The sequence below is a fragment of the Elgaria multicarinata genome, chromosome 1, assembly GCF_023053635.1.
Source record: "Elgaria multicarinata webbii isolate HBS135686 ecotype San Diego chromosome 1, rElgMul1.1.pri, whole genome shotgun sequence".
Classification (NCBI taxonomy): Eukaryota; Metazoa; Chordata; class Lepidosauria; order Squamata; family Anguidae; genus Elgaria; species Elgaria multicarinata.
Window position 1 is genome coordinate 212636697 of NC_086171.1, and position 20664 is coordinate 212657360.

The window sequence follows — 20664 nt, forward strand, 5'->3', positions numbered from 1 at the left end:
ATTCCCTATTTTTATTTTATCTTCTTAAAGAAGCACCTCTTGGCGAGGAAGAAGCAATTGTGTGGAAGAATTCACACACACACACACACACCCTCATTCCAACTACCTTAACTACCCCCAACATTATCCCTCGCTGTAATGTTAGAGGGCATGGAGGGCAGCGAGAGGAGGCAAGGGAAGGCCCTGACCGTTACCAGGACGACAGAAGCCCCAGCTTGCCCTTGGCAACAATCTTGTCAGGGCTGCTTTCTCCCATGATGCTCAGCGTCCCCTTCCTCTCCCCCCCCCGTCCCGCCCCCCGCGGTTGTGTCCAGCAGCTTGACAGTTGGTTGCGCTTCCACCTCGCGCGCTCTCTCATTCCCCTGCTGGCGCGAGGGAAGGAGGGAGGGCCGTAACCGACGGGCAGGGGAGGGGGGGTGAGGAGGCGTGGCTTAGGGAGGCCTGTGTCCGGCCCTATCCAATCAGCGAGGAGATTGCTCCCTCCCTTCGCACGCGCCTCCGCTTGGTCACGCCCACTCCTACTTTTCCCCCCACTTTTCTTTCTTTCTTTTTTTTTTTGCCGGCTAGTGCCGCCGAGCTCGAGCATGGCCCCTCCCCCCTCTCTTTGGCCAAGTTGTGTGAGGGAACCGGGGGGGGGGGGGGAAGAGAGAGCGAGAGAGCGCGCGCCCCCTCTCTTTCCCTGAGGGGGGGGAGAGAAGGGGAAGCGGGAGCGCGCTCTGGCTTTCCCCCTTCTTTCCCCCCTCTCTCTTTTTCCGCCCCCCAACTCGTGAAGAGAGAGAGAGAGAGAGACTGAGTGACCGAGCGGAGCCTGCGCTCCGGCCGCTCCCTCATGACGCGCAGGTAAGAGAGAGAGAGAGAGGAGGGGGGGGTGAGAAATTAACCCCCCCCATTCACACACTTATTTCCCCCCCCTCCCCACACGCCTCTCTTGAGGGGGTCTGGGGCACTTCCGCCACCCCACCCTCCTCACAACTTATTTTACCCTCTTCGCCCCCTCACAGGCTTGGCTTGTAGCCTTCCCAATGCTGTCTTTTTTTGGGGGGGGGCGGTTTGAGGGGAGGATGTCTTTAAAATACCTGGTCACTCACTGTGGGGGTAACTGGTCGCCCCCCCCCCCATGCATCCCACTCAGCCCTTCTCTCGGCAGTGTGGGGTGGAGTGGCAGCTATTGCCTTTGGGGCAGGCTGATCAAAGGAATTGCCCTCCCACAACTGAGGACGGGGAGGGGGCGGCATTCCCCCCCCCCTGGAGGGGTCAATTCAGTGAATCCATGGCAGGAATGCCCACTTGCACCCACCTGGAAATGCGCTTCCCTTTATTTCTTCCTCCCACAGATACCCCCCTCCCATTAAAGATAAAGGATATTTGCCCCCCTCCCCTCCCCTCCCCTCCCCTCCCCAGCTCTCAGCTAATCTGGCTCCCCTTCTCAGCCGCTGGCAGTGCCTTATCTGCCCTATGAGATACTGGGGGATACGAGTCCACCTTGCAGGCGCACATGCACGCTGTGCCTGCTCTCCTGAGATACTGGAAGGCGGCTGGGTAAAATCCAACGGCAGGGTGGGGAGGAGGAGGAGGAGGGGGGGTGAGATTACACCCCCCACCCCCCTGTGTGGAAAGGGCATGTGGCTTCTCTGATCTCCCTCCACCCCAGGACATGATGCCTTATTTGGGACTAGGTGGGTGGATAGATGGGGACAGCGCAGTGACTGACTGGCAGGGTTTAACCCCCTCCTGCTTCTCCCCCACCCCCTCCCCTCTCTCCTCCCTCTTCTCACCCCCCCACCCCCTCCCTCTAACCTCCAAAAGGGGAATTTTCCAGCTGGTAATTTCTGCTGCGTCAACACCCAGCTCAAGGGAGTGGAGAGGAGACAAGGGGGCATTTTAACAGCAGCTCCACTTCACAAAATAACAAGCCCTTCCATTCTGATCTGAGCATTATTATTTATTTATTTTTTTAAAAAAAGCCTTTAAAAATAAGCATCTGTGGAAGTTGGACCAAGAGTTTGTCAAGAGAGAGTGGCTCAGAACTGCTTGAAAGAAAGGGATGAGGTAATAATACTAGTGAAACATGTATTTTTTCTCCTCCTCTTGCTTTCTCTTTCTGTCTCTTTAAAGCCAGGCCTGTTTTGGGTTATTGTCTCCCCCTAAAGCCAGGCACAGATCGCCTGGCCTTGCCTCCATTTTAATTGCAAACTGAAATATTGGAAGTGACCCTATATATTTAAACCTAGCCCACAAGATAATGCTTCTCTCTGAAACTGTAGAAGCTACTTAATATGCTTGTAAGAAGTAAAGAAATGGACTTGAAAATGTTGTATACCGGCAAGGAAAATTTGACACCCCCCCAAGAATAATTTGAAAGGAGAGTAAAGAGGTGTTATGCATTAAAAGGTTTTCTTTAAAAAAAATATTGGGGGAGGGCAAGGTTTGTAAGTTGTAGATTGCATTTTTGTGCCTGTAAATAGATATGTCAGTTCTACAAAAGCAATGCAAGTAGCGTCTGATAACTCAATCTCAGATGACAAATAAGGAATGAAACAGATTTCCAGGTCCATAACAGTGGGAGGATTTTTTAATTTTATACTGCTAAAGAACCAGGAATAAAATGTATAACTGAACAATTCTGTAGAACAATGTACTTTTAATATGTTGTGTGGTAAGAAATATGTAAGCACAGGACAATTTCATTCTTAAAATGACTTTCCTCTGTGCGTTCAGTTCTAGAGTCCAAGGGATTTATTTGGCATGGATTATAGAGACAAGATTATTATCAGCATTGTTTCAAGATATGCTAATAAGGAAAGCGTGTCTTGCAAGCAGTGTTCTTGCAGGCACCTGTACTGAAGTTATTGTGTGCATTTTAATGGAAATCGTTTCAAATATTTATTGCCTCTTAATATGTATCATATGCTAGTATTTTAAGTTTATAACTTGTAACCTGGTTCCCTACTTTTTCTTGCTTCTATTTTAAAATCTTTCTCCCAAAAGAGAAGAACTCTCTTTTGGTAAAAGGAAAAACAAGATACTGTTTTCTTACCATGAGACAAACAAAGCTATAGTTTTACACAAACTTTCAAAACCATGATATATTTTCTTTTTCCACGTGTACTAAACTTTGGCTGTTTATTCTGTGTCGCTTTAAGTACTGTAGTATTTCAAGAATAAAGGGGAACTCTAACATTTGACAGCCAATTCTGCTTTATCGATCGGATATGTTGAACTGAATTAATAGCAGTTGAATACAGCTACTGCTTGTCGAGTTCTCAGTCTTTTAATCCTTATATCATATGGCATGTGTGTGTATCTAGAGCTTACTATAAACCCTCAGTTTTCCACATGTAATGAAAAATTGTCACTCAGATATACTCTGAGACAGTCTCATGGAACAGGCTGGTTGTATAAAACAATATTTGGTCTCAGAATACTAGTACTTGCATTGCTCCTTCCTGAAAATAATGAGCAAATCTGACAGCATAATCCTATGCATGTTTGCTTGGAACGAAGTCGCACTGTGTTCATTCAGGCTTACTCCCTTGTAAATGTGTTTAGAATTGCAACCTAATGGTGACTGTCATTTAAGTGGATAGTGAAATACTACTTTTGCTATTGGTAGATCACTTATTTAAATCTTGTTGTGAGAGAATGACTTTACTTAAGACTATGGTGCATTATTTACTCTATGTAGCCAGGTCCAAATCTGAGATTGATCCAATTAAATTACAGTGAAGAATTCTGTTTCCTTTAAAAGGGCATTATTTGCTAATTAGACAGATATAATATCCTCTTTAAAAGATAATGTGTAATATACAGGTCAGATTGTTGAATTTGAGAGAAGAGGGGAAATGGGCCATCTTGTCCCTATGGCTTGTACTTTCTAGGGCATCTAGTAGTGCCTAGGCTTGTCTTTGCCAGGTGGTATATTTAAAAAGGGTTTTGAAGTACTTTACTGAAACAACCTTGGCATACTTTTTTGGGTGGGAAGGCTAAGTCAAATAAATTACGAACTGAAAATTAGTGTTGATATGGGACAGACGTACTTTAAGAGCCATTTCTTCCTGCCTTGCCTTCCTTGTGAAAGCTTTTCATTGCAATATTTCACTTTCCCTCACTTCTTTCATTAATATGAGATTCCATAGTTTTTTATTTGTAACTTTTGGTTAGCCTAGCTTCCTACATAGAAAAACATTTTCAAGAATAGACTGCATCTCCCAAAGTTCCCTTTTTTTACCTGTGTTTAATTTGCTTCTTTCAGCAACCTCCTCCAGACCATAACTTGACTTTCTTGCATTATTTGTAGTGTGAACTAATCCTACTTGCTATATTCTTAATTTAATTGGTAAATAAAAGGATAAAAGAAGCTTAGGTTAAATCTTTGAAAGGCTCCCTGAAATTCAAATAGCTATCCTTTATGCTCATAATTCCATGAACCATGAACACTTTGCACAATAGGATTAGTACAATATTTGTTGTACGCTCAAATGGTTGTTGTCTTACTTTAAACTGGTGGGTTTAAGGTAAAATACAATGAGCCTCCCAAAGTCAGTCGGTTGAACTGTTTAAGCCTTTCTCAAATGTAAACCATGCAAAATGAAAACTTTAGAGTAAAACTTCAGAGTAACAATACAGTGATTGGCAAGGCCAGCATGGAATTTTCAAGAATAATTCCTGTCAGTCTAATCTTATCTCTTTTTTGGACCAAGTTACTGGCTTAGTGGATTAGGGGAATGCTGTGGACATGATTTAGCTTGATTTTAGCAAAGCATTTCACATGATATTTTGCTTAATAAGATGGTTAAATGTTGGCTACATGATAATACCATCAGGTGGATTCACAGCTGGTTAGAAAATTGTGCTCAAAATGCTCTCCAGTGATTCCTCTTCAAATTAAATAAATACAAATTGGAGAGAGGTTTTGATTGAGATGCTGCAGTGTGCTCTCTCAAGCCCAACACTCTTTAAGATTTTTATTAGTAACTTAGCTGAAGGGGTGGAAGGAATCTTTGTCAAAATTGTGGATGATACAGACCTGGGAGGATTAGCCAACACATCAAAAGATGGGGATGAAGTTCAAAATGACTTTGATACAATAGAAAACAGGGCTGAAACTAACAAAATGAAAATCAACGGAGACAAATACAAAGTTCTGCATTTAGACAAAAATAAATTAATTAAATGAATAGTATGGGATGGGGGATATCTGGCTAGGCAGCAGTATAAGTGAAAAGGATCTTGGGATTGTAATTGAAGTTGATCATGAGTTAGCAGTGTAATGCAGCTGCAATCAAGGTGGATATGATTTTAGGCTGCATTAGAACCATAGTTTCCAAGTCACGGTTACGCTTTTTTCTGCACTAGTCAGAGTTCATTTTATTTAAAGAAGTCTGAAGACAGATTCAGAAGAGGGAAATGAAGATGGTCAGTAGTATAGAAAACAAGCGTTATAAGGAAAGGTTGAAGGAACTGGGTGTGTTTAGTCTGATTGAACTTTTCAGATATCTGAAGGTGATCACGTAGAAGAGGACATGTTCTTTAATGCCTCTGAAGGCCAGGCTAGAACTAAAAGGCTTAAGTTGGAGGTATCAGCAGGCTCCAGGGAACTCCAATGTTTACAGAAGTACACAAAATCTTGAGAGTAAAAATGAACAAACCTTGGCCAGTGGGATAGGGTGACTATATGAAAAGGAGCTCCTGTATCTGTAACGGTTGTATTGAAAGGGGAATTTCAGCAGGTGTCATTTGTATACATACAGCACTTCGTGAAATTTCCTCTTCATCACAACAGTTAAAGCTGCAGGAGATATAGTGTGACCAGATACAAAAAGAGGGCAGGGCTCCTGCAGTTGTAACTGTTGTGATGAAGAGGGAATTTCACCAGGTGCTTCATGTATACCAATGACACCTGTTGAAATTCTTTTTCTATACAATTGTTAAAGATACCGGAGCTCTGTCCTCCTTTTCATATGGTCACCCTACAGTGGGAGGAACTGAAAATGTTCAGTGGGAAGTGGAAAACTGGGGTGAGGAGGGGCATGATGGAGTAGAGTATCCTGGAAGAGGCTGGAATCCTGCACAGGAGCACTCCATGCTGCAACATTTTGTTGCAGGTCCGACTTTTATCCAATCAGATTTCAAGTTAGTTGCATGTAAGTGTGCACAAGATTCCAGCCATGCTTTTTTCTGCCTTAATCCTGCCTTTTTCTTTCTGTTTTATCTTTATTTGAACAGCAAAATAACCATGGATGTGGTTTGCATACTGTTTTAGTGGTCTTTCTGTGTTGACTATGGCTCCTTTAGATGGTGATAACGGTGACCACGTGATTTGTAACTGAAAACTTTCTCTCTTGGCAATGCTCCATAAATTTAAATGAAACAGCACCATCTAGTGGCATGTGATATCCCACAATGGTTTTAAATAGTGCATTATATCTGATCTTTTTTAAAAACCAGATTAATGGGGGAAGGCCGGCAGATGTCCTGGAGGTTGACAGTATCATGTAAAGGACCCACAAACTTCCATGAATGGCCAATCATGATTGCAATGAACCGTTCATGTAGAGAAACTCTTAGAATGGTTGTTGCTTTTTGTGTGTATATCGACATATATGAATAGCTCTCTGGTCTGTATATACTTTTTCTAATAGCTTGGGGGGGGGGGTGTCGAGGGATACATACCTGGCTTGGGACCATGGCTGCTATTAAAAGCATAAAGAGACTGAAGAGCTATTCGTCCATTTCTGCCATTGCATTGGGTATGATCCGTAGATAGATATGTTCATGTTTTTATTTAAATTGCGACATGACTGGGGTGGGGGGGGAATGAACTTTGAACTAGACAGACCCAGTTCAAATCTCATTTTAACCATAAACGTATTGGGTGACTATTGCTCAGCCCCCTATCTGTAATAACAATACCATACTAGTCTAACCAGCAGGATTATTGGTCTGCCTTGCATAAACCTCGCGGGCTGATTATTTGGGGGGTGGGATTCCAAATAGTCATTGTTTGTGGCAGGCTCTCACCTTTTTGGAGGTAACATTTGTAACAGTCAGGCCTATCCACAGGTTTGGATCTCCACATGCACATTGCTCCACCCCTTCCTAAGAGTGCTATTAATTCCAGGGGCAGGGGATGGGAGAGGGATACTTTCGGGAAGAAAATGATTGCTATAAACAATTAAAGGGTCTTCTAGACAAGGCTTTTGTAATGCAATTGCCGTATTTCATTCATGGAATTTTACAGGAGGTAGCAATGTCATTTTCATTTTCTATGTTAACCCCATTATCTTAGGTTGAGGAAAAGAAGGAATAGCTGCAGAATGTCTTCTGATTGATAGCACTAGGAGGTCTCATTCTGGAGGCAACCCTGGTAACAACCACCCAGAGTTGTCGTGAATGAGCCAATGCACTGTTGTGCTTATGATGAAAAATCCTGGGTAGTCATTATGAGCGAAACAGGACATTAGAACCTTCATGCACTAAAGATTGTTTTTTCTTCTTCTGCAAACTGCACAACAGTGAAGCCCAAATGTCCTCTAGAAGCAATGTAAAATTGTAGGTGCAGTGGGCAATCAATGGCCGGAGATTATTATTGGGCTGTTTTCTGACTGTAGTTCCCTAACTTTTATGCTTTTTAATAACACAATAAAGTTACCTTCTACAAGCTTAAAGTATGGGGCGGGTTAACAATCTAAATGCTCACAATTTTCAGTCTTGTTTATTGTGGTGGAGCATAGGCTACATTCCTAATCACACTAAGTGACTCTTTGGTATGGACTCCACTAGTATCCTTGGCTAACTCATTGTGTGGGGAAAGGAATATTGTGCCCTGTGCAGTGGGACCTACGAAAAGTGGCTTTGTTGTATAACCTATCTGGACATCCTGTGCTCTTTCTCTCTGCCCATCTCCAGGCAAATCACTATATCTGTGTATAAGAGATTATTGTGGCATGATTTTTACATATAAATTCACTATTCCAATTTTATTTGTTCTTGTTTATACCGTTATTATTGTTCCTCATCTCAGTGATCAACAATGCTTTCAGTATGCTTGCTTTTTACATATCTAGAAGCTGGAGGAGGCACATTGTAGAGGATAGAAAACTGAGATTATTAAACCGCAGCTGTCAAAATTTTCTGACTACTGCTACTATCTATACTACAGTTTTATCATATTCTGTTCTTACTCTACCTTTAAGTTCTCTACACAGAACAACCCATGGGTTTTTTAAACCCTGGTTTGCCGTGAATGAGCTAGTGTGTTAGTTCACATGACTGGATTGTTCCTGCTGCCAGTAGAAGCAGTTAAACAACTCAAGGACAAAGCTGTTTAGCATTATGTCTGGACCTGGAACTCTGGCTTGTCTCTCCCCCAATAAGCTAGAGTTAAAGAGCAACTGAATATCTGCTTCATATTGAAAACGAAGAACCAAAAAAATTAATTGTCCTGCATGTCTGGAAAAGCTTGGTAGTGCCCACTACGTGGAATGTTCTTCCCCCTGAGATTAGGCATGTGCCAACATTTCTTATTTTTAGGCTCATGTTGAAGACACATCTATTTATGCAAACCTTCCAGTGTAGTTTAACATGCCATGTACTTTATCCATATGGATATGTAGATAGGTCTATCGATTCTATGTATTGTTTTTATATTTTTATGTTTTTATGATTTGGGTACACTGCTTTGAAATCTCTATAAGCCGTTTACAAATAATTGTAGGTAAGTATATAAAGAAAGAAAGAATATTGCTAGAGGTCATTGTATTGTTCAAGTCCTGTTTTTCTTCCTCACTAAAGTAATTACAGATCTCTCTTATTAGGATGTAACTGCTCCTCTTTGGTTCTGCAGAGTACTTCTTCTCTTCAATTTGATTGACTCATCATGGTTTTTCTTCTGCCTGAACCATACTGCACAGATCAATACATCTCAGTTCCAGCAGTATGGGAAGAACAGTTCTGGTTTGCAACGTGCAAAGGATACACAGAGAAGAAAGAATAATTGCTAAAAGAGATGATTTGACACAATAATTGAAACAAAGTTTCTATGGAGGACTGAGTTGAAGTGGAAGTGTTATGATCCCACTTGAGTACATTCTAGAAAGCGTGTGGAACACTTCAGCCTATGGGACAGATTCCGTTTTGAAGAACCTCTTGGGCACATTTAAGTGGTGGGTGGTACCACAGGCAAAAATGGCTGGTTCTGGGGAGGGGGAAACACCTACCAATCCCCCCTATTCTATTGTTACCTATTTATGGTGAAATACTATGCATGTTTAGACAGAAAAAAGTCCTACAATTTCCAACATCTCTCCAGCCAGCCATGCTGGCTTGGAATTGTAGGTCTTTTTTCTGTCTAAACATGCATAGGATTGCATCCTTATAGGACGAGGCATGTCTACGCAGGAGAAGCAGGGCAAGCCACAGCATTTTCAAATACCATTTTTACTCAGAAGTAACCATGAGCATCATGGCTACTCACAAATAAGCAGGGTAAGAAGTTCGGAAGCAGGTCAAGGCTCAGAAGGAAGTAGGACTGAATCATTCAGCTGCTTTTTGGCCTGGCTTTGCCACAGATGGAAAAGTTTTTATCTCTAATCAGCACCTGATTGGTGGTAAGTGTTTTTCCCTCTGGCAAGGCAAGGCCAGGGGAAGATGCTGCCTGGCTAGACAGGCAAGGCCAGGGGAAGATGCTGCCTGGCTAGACGGGGAACTCCTGTAGGCCACAGGTTCCCAATCCCTGTTCTAGAAGCTATTGCCGTGGCATCAGGACTATGTTGATGGACATTCAAGCTACTTCAGATGGATAATACTAGTAAATAAAATGCAAGGCCTCTGTTCAAGCAGTTATCTTCTCTAGCCAGCCTGCTGTTTTGTCATATTTAGACATTTATGTTAAGAGATGGCAAACTTGACTTTTGTTTAGCATTCTCATGCAGGTTATTTCCTGAAAGTTTAACTCTACTGAAGTTACTTCAGTGAGCTAGTGATGATGACCAGAGTAAGGACAAAAATAGAATAAACTTAAGATTTATTCAAATCACATCAGGTTTATGAGATGACAATACATAAGAAATATAAAAATAAAATACAGTAAATAATTTTAGGGAAAAATAAGGAACATTACATGCATGGGAAACATCATGCGATGAGAAAAACCTGCAAACAATAACACATAGCAAGAACATGAGAAAAACAAGAATAAAAGCATATCCAGTCAGAGTAACTATTCACAATACCATTGATTAAAAACAGTTGATATTTCTTTTTTAAATATATGTATTAAAATAAGCATGTCATATGTCTAAATAAGCATCCAGATGAAATTCATGACTGTATGCGTTCAAGAGCAGTATGATCTTCAATTCACTGAATAATAGGTGATGGGTGTTTATCCTGCCAGACTTGAAGTATAAATTTCTTTGCAGCTGTTAGAGCTCTCAAAATCTATTTTTTCTGTCCATTTGTTAATCCCATCACAGGAATTTAAAAACATATGAGCGTACACAATTCTCACAGATCTTTCAACAGCAAAATTTATGCGGTCAGTAACTTCCAACCCAGAAGAAGCCACCACAGGACACACCTGCATCATACGCCTCAGTGGCACATTATCTGCATTACATCACCAACATCTAACAAAGCTTTGAGAACTCTAGGATGGATACTATCTGGGCCTGGTGATTTATTTGCTTTCAATTTGTCAATAAGGTTGAGAACTTCATCTTTTGTCACCACTATTTACCTCAGTTCCTCAGCCCCCCTTCCTGAAAACATCAGTTCAGGCACAGGCATCTGTCCTGTATTTTCTGCAGTGAACACCGATGCAAAGAATTCATTCTGCTTCTCTGCAATCTCCTTGTCCTCCTTTAGAATTCCCTTAACTCCGTTGTTATCCAATGGTCCAACTGCTTCCCTAGCTCGTTTCCTGCTTGTGGTATATTTTAAAGAATTCTTTATTGTTGGCCCTGATGTTATTAGTGATGTGCTCTTCAAAATGCTTTTTTGCATCTCTTATTGTTTGCTTGCATCACCTTTGTGCAAGCTTGTGCTCTCTTTTATTTTCCTCACTGGGGCAAGTCTTCTATTTTCTGAAGGAAGTCCTCTTTTCTACAATAGCTTCCTTGACACTGCTTGTTAACCATGCTGGTGACCTCTTGGCTTTGGCGCTACTTCTCTAGCCTGTGGAATACATTTTAGTTGAGCTTCTATTATTGTGCTTTTGAGTAAGCTCCATGTATTTTGCAAGGATTTAACCCTCTTGATTCCCCCTTTCAACTCTCTTTTCACCAGTTCCCTCATTTTAGAGAAGTTTCCTCTATTGAAGTCAAATGTGATTGTGTTGGACTTCCAAAAGTGCATGGAAATGTCAATTTATTCTGGCATAGAAGACTCTAACCTACTGATAATAACTTGTCATTTGGATATAAATCTGTTTTATATTCAACCTGCTCATGCGCAAGCCCATGAATTCCTCTGCTCTGCCTAATTGCACATGCCAAAGGTTCCAGACAGAAATCAGATATCAAGAGAGAAAGAGGGCAGCCCTGCCCTGTATCCCACTGTAGACAATAATAATAAAAAAATAAACCCTCCAAGAGAAAAATCTAATCCATCTTGAAAATTCTTACGGAATTTTCCCTAGATTTAATTATTATAGCCCAAGTTTTTTCCTCATGAAGATCCTGACCACTCTGTACACCTGCCCATGAATGAGCTCTACAAATATATATATATTTGTAATTATAAGGTACAGAAATCATAATTTGGATACATTGTTCCTATATACTTGGTTTCAGGAATTGGGTTTTTAGCTTGGAATCAAAAACCTGGTACTAGATCAAAGAAATTTAAATATACTTAAATCCAAAAGAGATAACTTGGTCATTATTCTTCTGGCTACTTATCTGTTGTAAGTTAGCTAAAGAGCAAGGCAATAATTATTATAGAAGGGTACTAAGCAAATCCAAATATAGAATAGATACCTGAGAAAGCAAACAGATCTTGACATAGTTTGCTTCAACATTCTCTCAGCTAAAAGATGGTCCGTTATACCAGCTGGTCCAAATGTGATGATAAATACTGAGGCAAGGGGGAATGATTGCATCGTGTGATTAGCTGACTTCGTGTTTCCAAGAAAAATTATCTAGGGAGAGAGGAGGAGAGGGAGACAAAGATAATGAGCCTAGTGTCAACAAAGAATTATCTGAAGACATTGGAAGGACACTGCACCTCTGATGGAAGCTGAATTAATAACAAGCTTAATTCATGGCAGCATAAGAGAAAAATAAATTGGATCATAAAGCCATATTGTGTGGAAGATACTTAACTGCTTTCACATGTGTGATTATGTGTTAGAAACTTGGCAGTAAGTTGTTGTATGTGTTGACTCTCATTCTGAATAAGTATACATTATAGAATAGGTACTGGCTTTAGCAGATGATAATGTGTTTTAATAAGATTTCTTTATACATAAATTAGTTTGACTTTGGAGGTGGCTTTTAGCCAGAAATTTCTGTAGTCGATCTTAGGAAATAGTTGTTATTGATACCTGCAACTAGGTACTTTACTTTACATTTTGAAAAACACAGAGATGTTTTCCAAAAGCTTACAACCAAAAGGACACAGCAAATATACAGAAAAGAAGATGGGAAAAATGAACTGGAACAAATGCATTTTAGGAATTCTTCAAAACAGAAAAAGTAACCTTTGGAGATGTGAACAGCACTTACCTTACATTTGTTACAGAAACCACATGGTATGAAATTATTTGTCATGGTTTTAGAAGTGCCTTGATTGCGAGTTTAAAAGAAAAATGAAAACAAAGAAGTTGTCTAACAAAACTAGAATTACTCTATAGGATTGGGATTTACAGAAGAAAATGTTTTATTTATTTATTTAGTTGAAGTATTTGTATGCTGCTTCTCAGCCAAAAAAAGGTGCCCAGAGTGGCTTACATATAATCAATTAAACAAGACAGTTACTGCCCACAAACCAACATTCTAAAAAGACAAGATGCATGAGGAATGGGAAGAGAAGAGGAATTTTTTTTTATTCTTTCAGTAGGACGGTTGGAATGGCGCTGTTCTCCCTCTCATCTCCCTCAACTCAGCTTCTGGAATGGCTGGTGGTGGTAATGTTTGCTCTTTGAAACGTTGGGTGTTATCAACAACAAAGCAGCAAATATAACAGGGGTAAGCAACATGGTGCCCCTGGCAACAGTGTGCCCCTGCACACCTTTCTTTGCGTCCATTGTGGTGCCCTATCCTTCCCACTTTTTTTTTTTTTAAACCTATTTTCTTACTGGCAGATGGAATTGCTTCAAAGCAAATTGAGGGCCTTCATTTCCCATTAATCTGTTTGGCTCAGAGACGTTCTTAGGAAATTAGGTTGGCACCGGCTCCAGCCCAATGCTTTCTTCTCCAGTGCACCAGCTACCAAGAAAAAGAAGGGAGAAAAGGGGACTCCTCTCATTTCTGTCTGGTGAGCTGTGGGGGAGGGGGCGCTAAAGAGACCAGCAGTTGTGGGAGGACAAGGGAGAAAAGGGGGGGTACTAGGAAGAGGAATGGTAGGCGGAAGGGGGTTAGCAGGAATCCAATGAGGGTACACAGAATGATACATGGGGTACTTGTGCTTATGCATGAGTGGATGGTGGCTGAAAGCATGTGGTGTCTGTGAGAGAGAGACAGACAACACATATTTATGGCTGGTGAGCCAGGGTATGAGAGACTGTATGGGTGTGAGCCAAAGTGTGTGAGAGAAAATGATAGTGGAGAATATTGGCTGGCAGGGGACGGGGGCGAGAAAAAGAGTTTGCCATCTCTGAAATAAGTTTCCTTTGGTGCTGAGAAGTCTGGGTTTAAAGAAGTTGTTTAATGTATTCAGTCTCGGACCTTGTATTTATTCTTTTGTGCAGGTTGCTTGTCCCACACCACCTATGGCAGTCATTTTGTGGTGGTGCCCACAGCAGGCCCAAAAAGTTTCCTACCCCTGAAAAACAACTTTATGAACGCCAGAATGGTAGCTGTGTTAGTTCATTACTTTATGATTTGTTTTCATAGGATGAATTTACCATTCAGATTTGGTGGTGGTTATACTGAAAAACAAATATCAGGGTGTTCTGAGCCGTGGGTGCTTACTAACTACCTTGGGTCATTAATAGGTTGCTGTATGTCTAATGGGAATGTGTAATACCTTCAGAGAGGATGCCATTCTTCTTCATATGATATCCCAGTAAAGGCGGTCTCTGCGCAAACCTTCAAGCCATTCAAAAAAATTAAAGATTTCTCTATTCAGAAAGCAAAGAGTAAATTATATAGATGATCAACTTTGTTTTAATAAATTTAGCTCCCTTTGCTTTATTGTGTAAATATAACATCTGTTAATATAGTGTAAAGTAACCATCAGACTCCTGGATGTGTGGTCCACATTTGAAATAAGTAACAACAAGTAGCATCTCAGCAAAATATTGCAGTGTATGTGCTCCTGTTCAGGGTTCCTGCCAGCCAACTATGCCCTCCTCCAGGATATTCCAGTCATTTCATTCCTCCTCCCCAGTTTTCTGTTACACCACCACCACCCTCCAGTTAGCATTCTGTGACAAGTGAATATATTGTCATTGGAGGTCTGTTTGGGGTTCCCACTAGGTTTTTTTTTTTTACTTTGGCAAATGTTAGGTTTTCCTTGACCCTGCTAATATGTGTGGATGGTGCTGTTTTGGCTGCATAAGCAGCAACAGTCATGCCTGAATGCTTGAAATAAAGGGAATAACGATAGGTACTATGAAGAGGTACTTGAAAGTGGCTGGTTTTCACCTCCGATTCTCATCTTTAATTTGTAAATTATTTGAAGTGAATTCGTAGGTAGCTTTCTCAGGATAAAGGTCTCTGATTTAGTCTTAAGGATAATTTTTTTCCAGAGGAACTACTACTCTATGATGCTTTGCTGTGCATAGCCTCTAAACACTGTTTCAATACTAGCATGATCTGATCTTAAATGAATTTCTTCGTAAACTTGGAATTCTTCCATTCCCCACCCCACAAGGTAGTTGTCATAAATACATTATACTTTCTCTCGATTTGAAAATTTAATATACTAGTATGCCTCCTTGACAGCTTTCTCAAGACAAAACTTTCTAAACTATGGGATTTATTTTTAGGGTGTTGAGAATAGAGATGTGAAGGCCTGGAAAAATGGGGGGGGGGAGCTTTTTTTTGGAAGCCTTTGTTTTTTTCTGAAAAATTGGGGGGGGGGGGAAGAAAAAAATGAAGAAAAAATGGATTATAGAATGTTTTGTTTTAGCACTCTGAAGGACTGGCAGAAACATAAAAATTGTTTTTGTTACTAATGTTGATGGTTTCTTCTGTTGCTGTTTTTAATTTGTTTTTTGCCTGCTCATAAACTGGCAAAACCAAGGAGGTTCCTTACAGTTCAGGTGTTCCTTACAGTTCAGGAGCTTGTAGCAACATTTGTTACAAAAAAGTAAAAAATTTAAAAAGCAAATAATTGTTTGAATACTCCTTAATTTTAAAATGCCAAATGTGAGAACTTTATGACAAACCAACTTGTACATAATTACATTTTATGTTCCTAAAGTAACAAAGTGACTTTCAATCTGTAAAAAGTGCTAATAATTGCAATCCCCTACCCATTTTCCCAAACATTTCCATCTTCCTCCCAAAAAATGGGGGGGAATGGTTTTTTCCATGGCTTTTAAAATTCTGGAAATTGTACATCTCTAAGTTGAGAATGCGTCCCAAATATTTAGCTGTCTGGTGCATAAAGAGATAAACTTCAGGGCAATCATTTTTAATACACTCTAACAGTGTAACTGATGTGTCAAACTTGTTGTGTGTAGGTTATTTTTTCAGGGTAAACTAGACCTGATGTTGAATGCATCTTTGTGTACAGTTTTTTGAAAATGCAAATAGAATCAGTAGTGGGGGGCAGGCTGCCTGATAATGATTGAGATTGCAACTAGTGAGGAAGATTTAACCCTTTCCTCCAATGCTGAGGGTTTGAGAAAAATCCCTCCTCTAAAGCTGCTATTTCCAGTGAAAGGAATCCCCCATTGATGCAAATCGTAGATTTCCTCTGAATGCAAATAGCAGCTTTAGAGATGGGATTTTCCTCAGGATCTCAGCAAGGGGGCAAATAGTGAAATCCCTCTCACCTGCTGAGATCTTGATACCGTATTTCTTCGATTGTAAGACGCCATTGATTTTAAGACGCACAATAATTTTAGTACCACCAACAGAAAAAAAACACCTAAGACACACCCGCGATTCTAAGACGCACCCCATTTTTAGAGATGTTTATATGGGGAAAAAAGTGTGTCTTAGAATCAAAGAAATAGGGTAGTTTCTCTCCCCCCCACACATTCCCTGCACATTAATAGCTTCCAGATATTTTTAAAGGAAAGCAGTATATAAATATTTGAAAACAACAATAAATAAATAAATAAATAAATGAATGCAAAGACACATTTTCATGTCCAGTCTAGTTTGGTCCTCTGTTACTGATGGTGATATATCGCACAAGTAATGAACTTTCTATTCTAAGAATAATGTCTTAGCATCCTGTTCAAATCTGGGGAGATACTTTAATGTCTTTTTGGAATTTTCTGTGGTGACCTACATAGTATGATAGTCCATTTAATATGGTAACACTTCTATTTCTCCCTCACAGAGTGTGCAGAAGCAGTAGCACAAATATTTCTAAATGAATAATCGAAAGGAAGACATGGAGATTGCCTCCCACTATCGTCATCTGCTTCAAGAACTCAATGAACAAAGACAGCATGGTATCCTCTGTGATGTTTGTATTATAGTGGAGGGAAAGATTTTCAAGGCTCACAAAAACATTTTACTTGGGAGCAGCCGCTACTTCAAGACGCTGTACTGCCAGGTGCAGAAGACCTCTGACCAGGCAACAATTACACATTTAGATATTGTAACAGCACAGGGCTTTAAAGCTATCATTGACTTCATGTATTCGGCACACCTTGCATTGACCAGCAGGAATGTTATTGAGGTGATGTCAGCTGCTAGCTATCTCCAGATGACTGATATTGTGCAAGCTTGTCACAATTTCATAAAGGCCGCTCTTGACATAAGCATAAAGTCTGATGCATCAGACGATCTTATTGATTATGAACTTGGGGCTCCTTCCAGCAGCAGTACAGATGCTTTGATTTCAGCGGTAGTAGCTGGTAGGAGCATATCTCCCTGGCTGGCTCGGCGGACAAGTCCAGCAAACTCCTCTGGTGATTCAGCCATTGCTAGCTGTCACGAAGGAGGAAGTACATATGGGAAAGAGGATCAAGAACCAAAAACGGATAGTCATGATGACATTTCATCCCAGTCTCTTTGGTCTAGTGATTTGGGCTATGGATCCTTGCGTATCAAAGAAGAGCAGATCTCACCATCTCATTATGGTGGGAATGAGTTGCAGTCTACCAAAGATGGGGCAATGCAGAATACTTTTTCAGAACAAGGTGCTACAGATGGATGGCAGCCTACAGGGCGCAGAAAGAATAGGAAAAACAAGGACACTGTGCGCCATATTACACAGCAACTGGGTGATGACAGCAGGACAAGCTCTCCAGTGCCACCTTTTCTATCTGCCCCTGGATGGCCCTATAGTAGTCGAGAAGCAAGTAAGAATTTTGTTTCTTCAGTCTCTGTAAAATTATATAATGTGAATATCCATGGTATAGTAATTAAACACATATACATGTTGATGGCCTGGCTGTATGTACTGTAGGGGAGGAATGGGCTCTTGTTCCTCCCTTCAATTTGCTATTTCTTTCCTCACCCCTACTCCTTTTCTTCTCCTTTTTCTCCCACTACTTGCAAAACCTTAGATTACCTGAGGGCCAAACCACGTATGATGCACTATTTGTTTTACTTTCCTTCCCTACTCTTAATTCCATCCACTCCTCCGAAGACTCTGTCAATAACATAAATGCTGTACCTGTATTACTTCCCTGCCACAGGATTATTAACAATTTTGGGGAGGATTTAAATTTGCAGTTAAGCACCCCTTCCCCAAATGCCTTTAATCAAATTCAGAATCCTTTGCAGCTCTTTTAAACTATACTAAATCAAAAAGGACTGGACATCTCTGACTGGATTTCCTGCATAGTGAGTGATTTGGCCATGAAATTGATGGCCAAATATGCATGTATACAGTACATGAAGGACACTTCGGGGAATGTATCTCACCCTTCTCATTAGCTCTGCAAAAACAGCAGTCAAGTGGAGGGGGAGGAGAGAAATTACACACTCAAGCAACACAAGGTGAGCAGACAAACATTGCCTAGAATTGCTTCCGTTTCTTGGTCATGTTAAAGTATGACAGACAAACCGTTAAGTAGCTATTTTAATAATTGGCTTTCAGTGAAGTATAAACCTGCCATCCCAAGGCCCCTGCCATATTTCTGTCAGTTCACTAATCTGCACCCATGTACCTGTGAGCTACAGAATAGCTTAAAGTATCTAGAATGTTGCTCACATAGAAAGAACAGTTACTTGTGCTATACTTTTGTTTATTATTCCTGAATTAATATTTAAAAACGGGAATACTTGGCGGCATTTATGTTAATTTTAAATGTGTATTTGCTTTTTACTGTTTGCTGCAAGGAACAATGGCCAAAGGTCATCTGGTAATCTTCTCTCTTTACAAGCAAAATAAATGGTTTGATACTTGGAGCAGGATGTGGGAGACCTGTGATGAGAATCTACCATAGTTCTTTTCTCTTTACCACAGTTCTTTATGGTTGGATGCGGGCATAACTTGGGTTGAGACTGCAGAACCGGGGGGGGGGGGGGGGAAGAGGGGTAATCATGTACCATTTTTCCAATTAATCCCCCACCTCAGCTGTTTTATGCCTCATGGGAAAAATATACAAGTCGTCCTCCACCCTTCACCCACCTAGAAAAATATGAACTGAAAGTCCTAGGTTTAGGCAGAGGGCAGTTTTCTCAGACAGCAGATGCTATGGTGGGTGGGCACAGAGTAGAGACAAGGTGTTAGAGGACAGAGATATGTGTTCCATACAGCCTGCCCTGTGCCCAGAAGCTAGCCTGTGGCTCTCAGCTACGTTGGAGGATGCTGTCTTGTCACCAGTGTTGAAATAAGATTAAACAGTCTCGTCAGCTTATGTATGTGAAATTGGGCAGGGCAGCATCTTTGCCTTGCTTTCATCTCTGTTAAGACAGCTGTTTAAACCTTAGCTTTGTTGTACCGTGTCCTTTCCTTATTTTTCTTTTGTATTGCCTTAGGGTGTGTGTACGTTGCTTAAAGTTTATTCTCCCTTTGACTCTGTATAATATTTGTTCTGTGACGCCCAGAAAATGAGGCAGGCTTGTAGCTAGCTAGATCTAAGTAGAGATTAAGGGCAGTATGCAATATTGCTGCTGCATCTCTGCTCATAATGTTGCACCAACCACTATTGGGACCAACCACTAGAGCAACATGAAGTTAGTGCTTCCTAAAGCAGCCAAAAATGAGATGGAACAGGTCAGTGGAGCTCCCTTCTGTGAGCTTCTGACCTTACCTGTTCTGGAAATGAGTGTTCGGGTTCATTTCCAGATGTCTTAGGAACTGCTAGCTTCCTGTTGTCTCCTGATACATAGGCAATGTTGGATACTGCCCTAAGAGCCAAACTAGGCAAGATGAAAAATCCATGAATTCATTCTGCTATCTATGTTTTTAATTGTAAATGGCTGGGCAGAGAAATGGACTATTGGGACTGGATTGCAGACAGAGGGGTGTCACCACGAGCCAGCCAAGGCAGCAGACTGTACAGAGTGAGATGAGAGGGAAAGAAAAGCCATTCCAACAACCCTGCTGAAAGACTACTTCATTTTTCCCTCATGATCATGTATTTAGATTGGGTTGTTTTACTGATAGTATGTGAGCTACTCTGATACACTTTTTGGCTGATGAGGAGTTGAAAAGATATTAATTAATTGATTTAAAATATTTGTATCCCATTCCTCAGCTAAAAAAGACTCCTGGAATGATTTACAGTCAATCAGCAAAAGAGGTAGTCCCTGCCCACAAGCTTACAATCTAAAAAGTCACAGTGCACACAAGGAAAAGGGTTTGAGGAAGGAAGAGAGAAAAATTAAGTAGACTATCAGTAAGACTGCTGGAATGGCCCTGTTCTTCTCCCAGGGTGGGTGGGCAGTCCAACTGGAGCAGGCCCTGATGTTCCCTTTGCCTGCTCATGCCTTCCTCGGTCCTCCTTTCCCACGGGGCTGTTGATGTCAGTTAGCCTGGGGGTAGTGGGGGGATTGAGCTGGAGGTGACCCTGATGTTGCCTTTGCCTGCTCCTATCTCCTCTAATAAGCACATCATGGTCTCATTGAAAATTGCTGCCCCCTCAATTTTTTTCCGCACCCCACAGAGGGGAGTGCCTATTGGATGTACCAACCCATGGGATAAAAGGCACATCTTGCAGGATTGGAGTGGTTTGTTGGACAGGGAAAGAGAGTAGTGAATAAAAGCAAGGCTTTCTTCCAGCCAATGGGAATAACTTAGTTTACATCACTATGTTGCTGAGTGCAAAACACAGATGGGCAATAATTATGTAAAATGGATAAAATGTGATTGGGAACTGTTTTGGGTCATTATATAAATAAACCTTCTGATTTAAACTCTAAA

The 20664-nt window shown here is 41.0% G+C and overlaps 1 protein-coding gene across 5 annotated transcripts in view; it reads left to right on the forward strand.

Annotated features, from left to right (window-relative positions):
- Positions 1-594: 594 nt before the first annotated feature.
- Positions 595-20664, forward strand: part of ZBTB46 (zinc finger and BTB domain containing 46) — an 83912-nt gene continuing 63842 nt past the window's right edge. For 2 of the 5 annotated variants that reach the window (XM_063147387.1, XM_063147354.1), the window contains exons 1-2: positions 1641-2049; positions 16681-17650. In XM_063147387.1, the coding sequence (XP_063003457.1) occupies positions 16714-17650 (937 nt within the window). In that variant the 5' untranslated portion in view covers positions 1641-2049; positions 16681-16713. Of the gene's footprint in view, positions 841-1640; positions 2050-16680; positions 17651-20664 lie in introns of those variants that run through there. The other 3 variants (XM_063147370.1, XM_063147362.1, XM_063147377.1) reach the window with 3 other exon arrangements.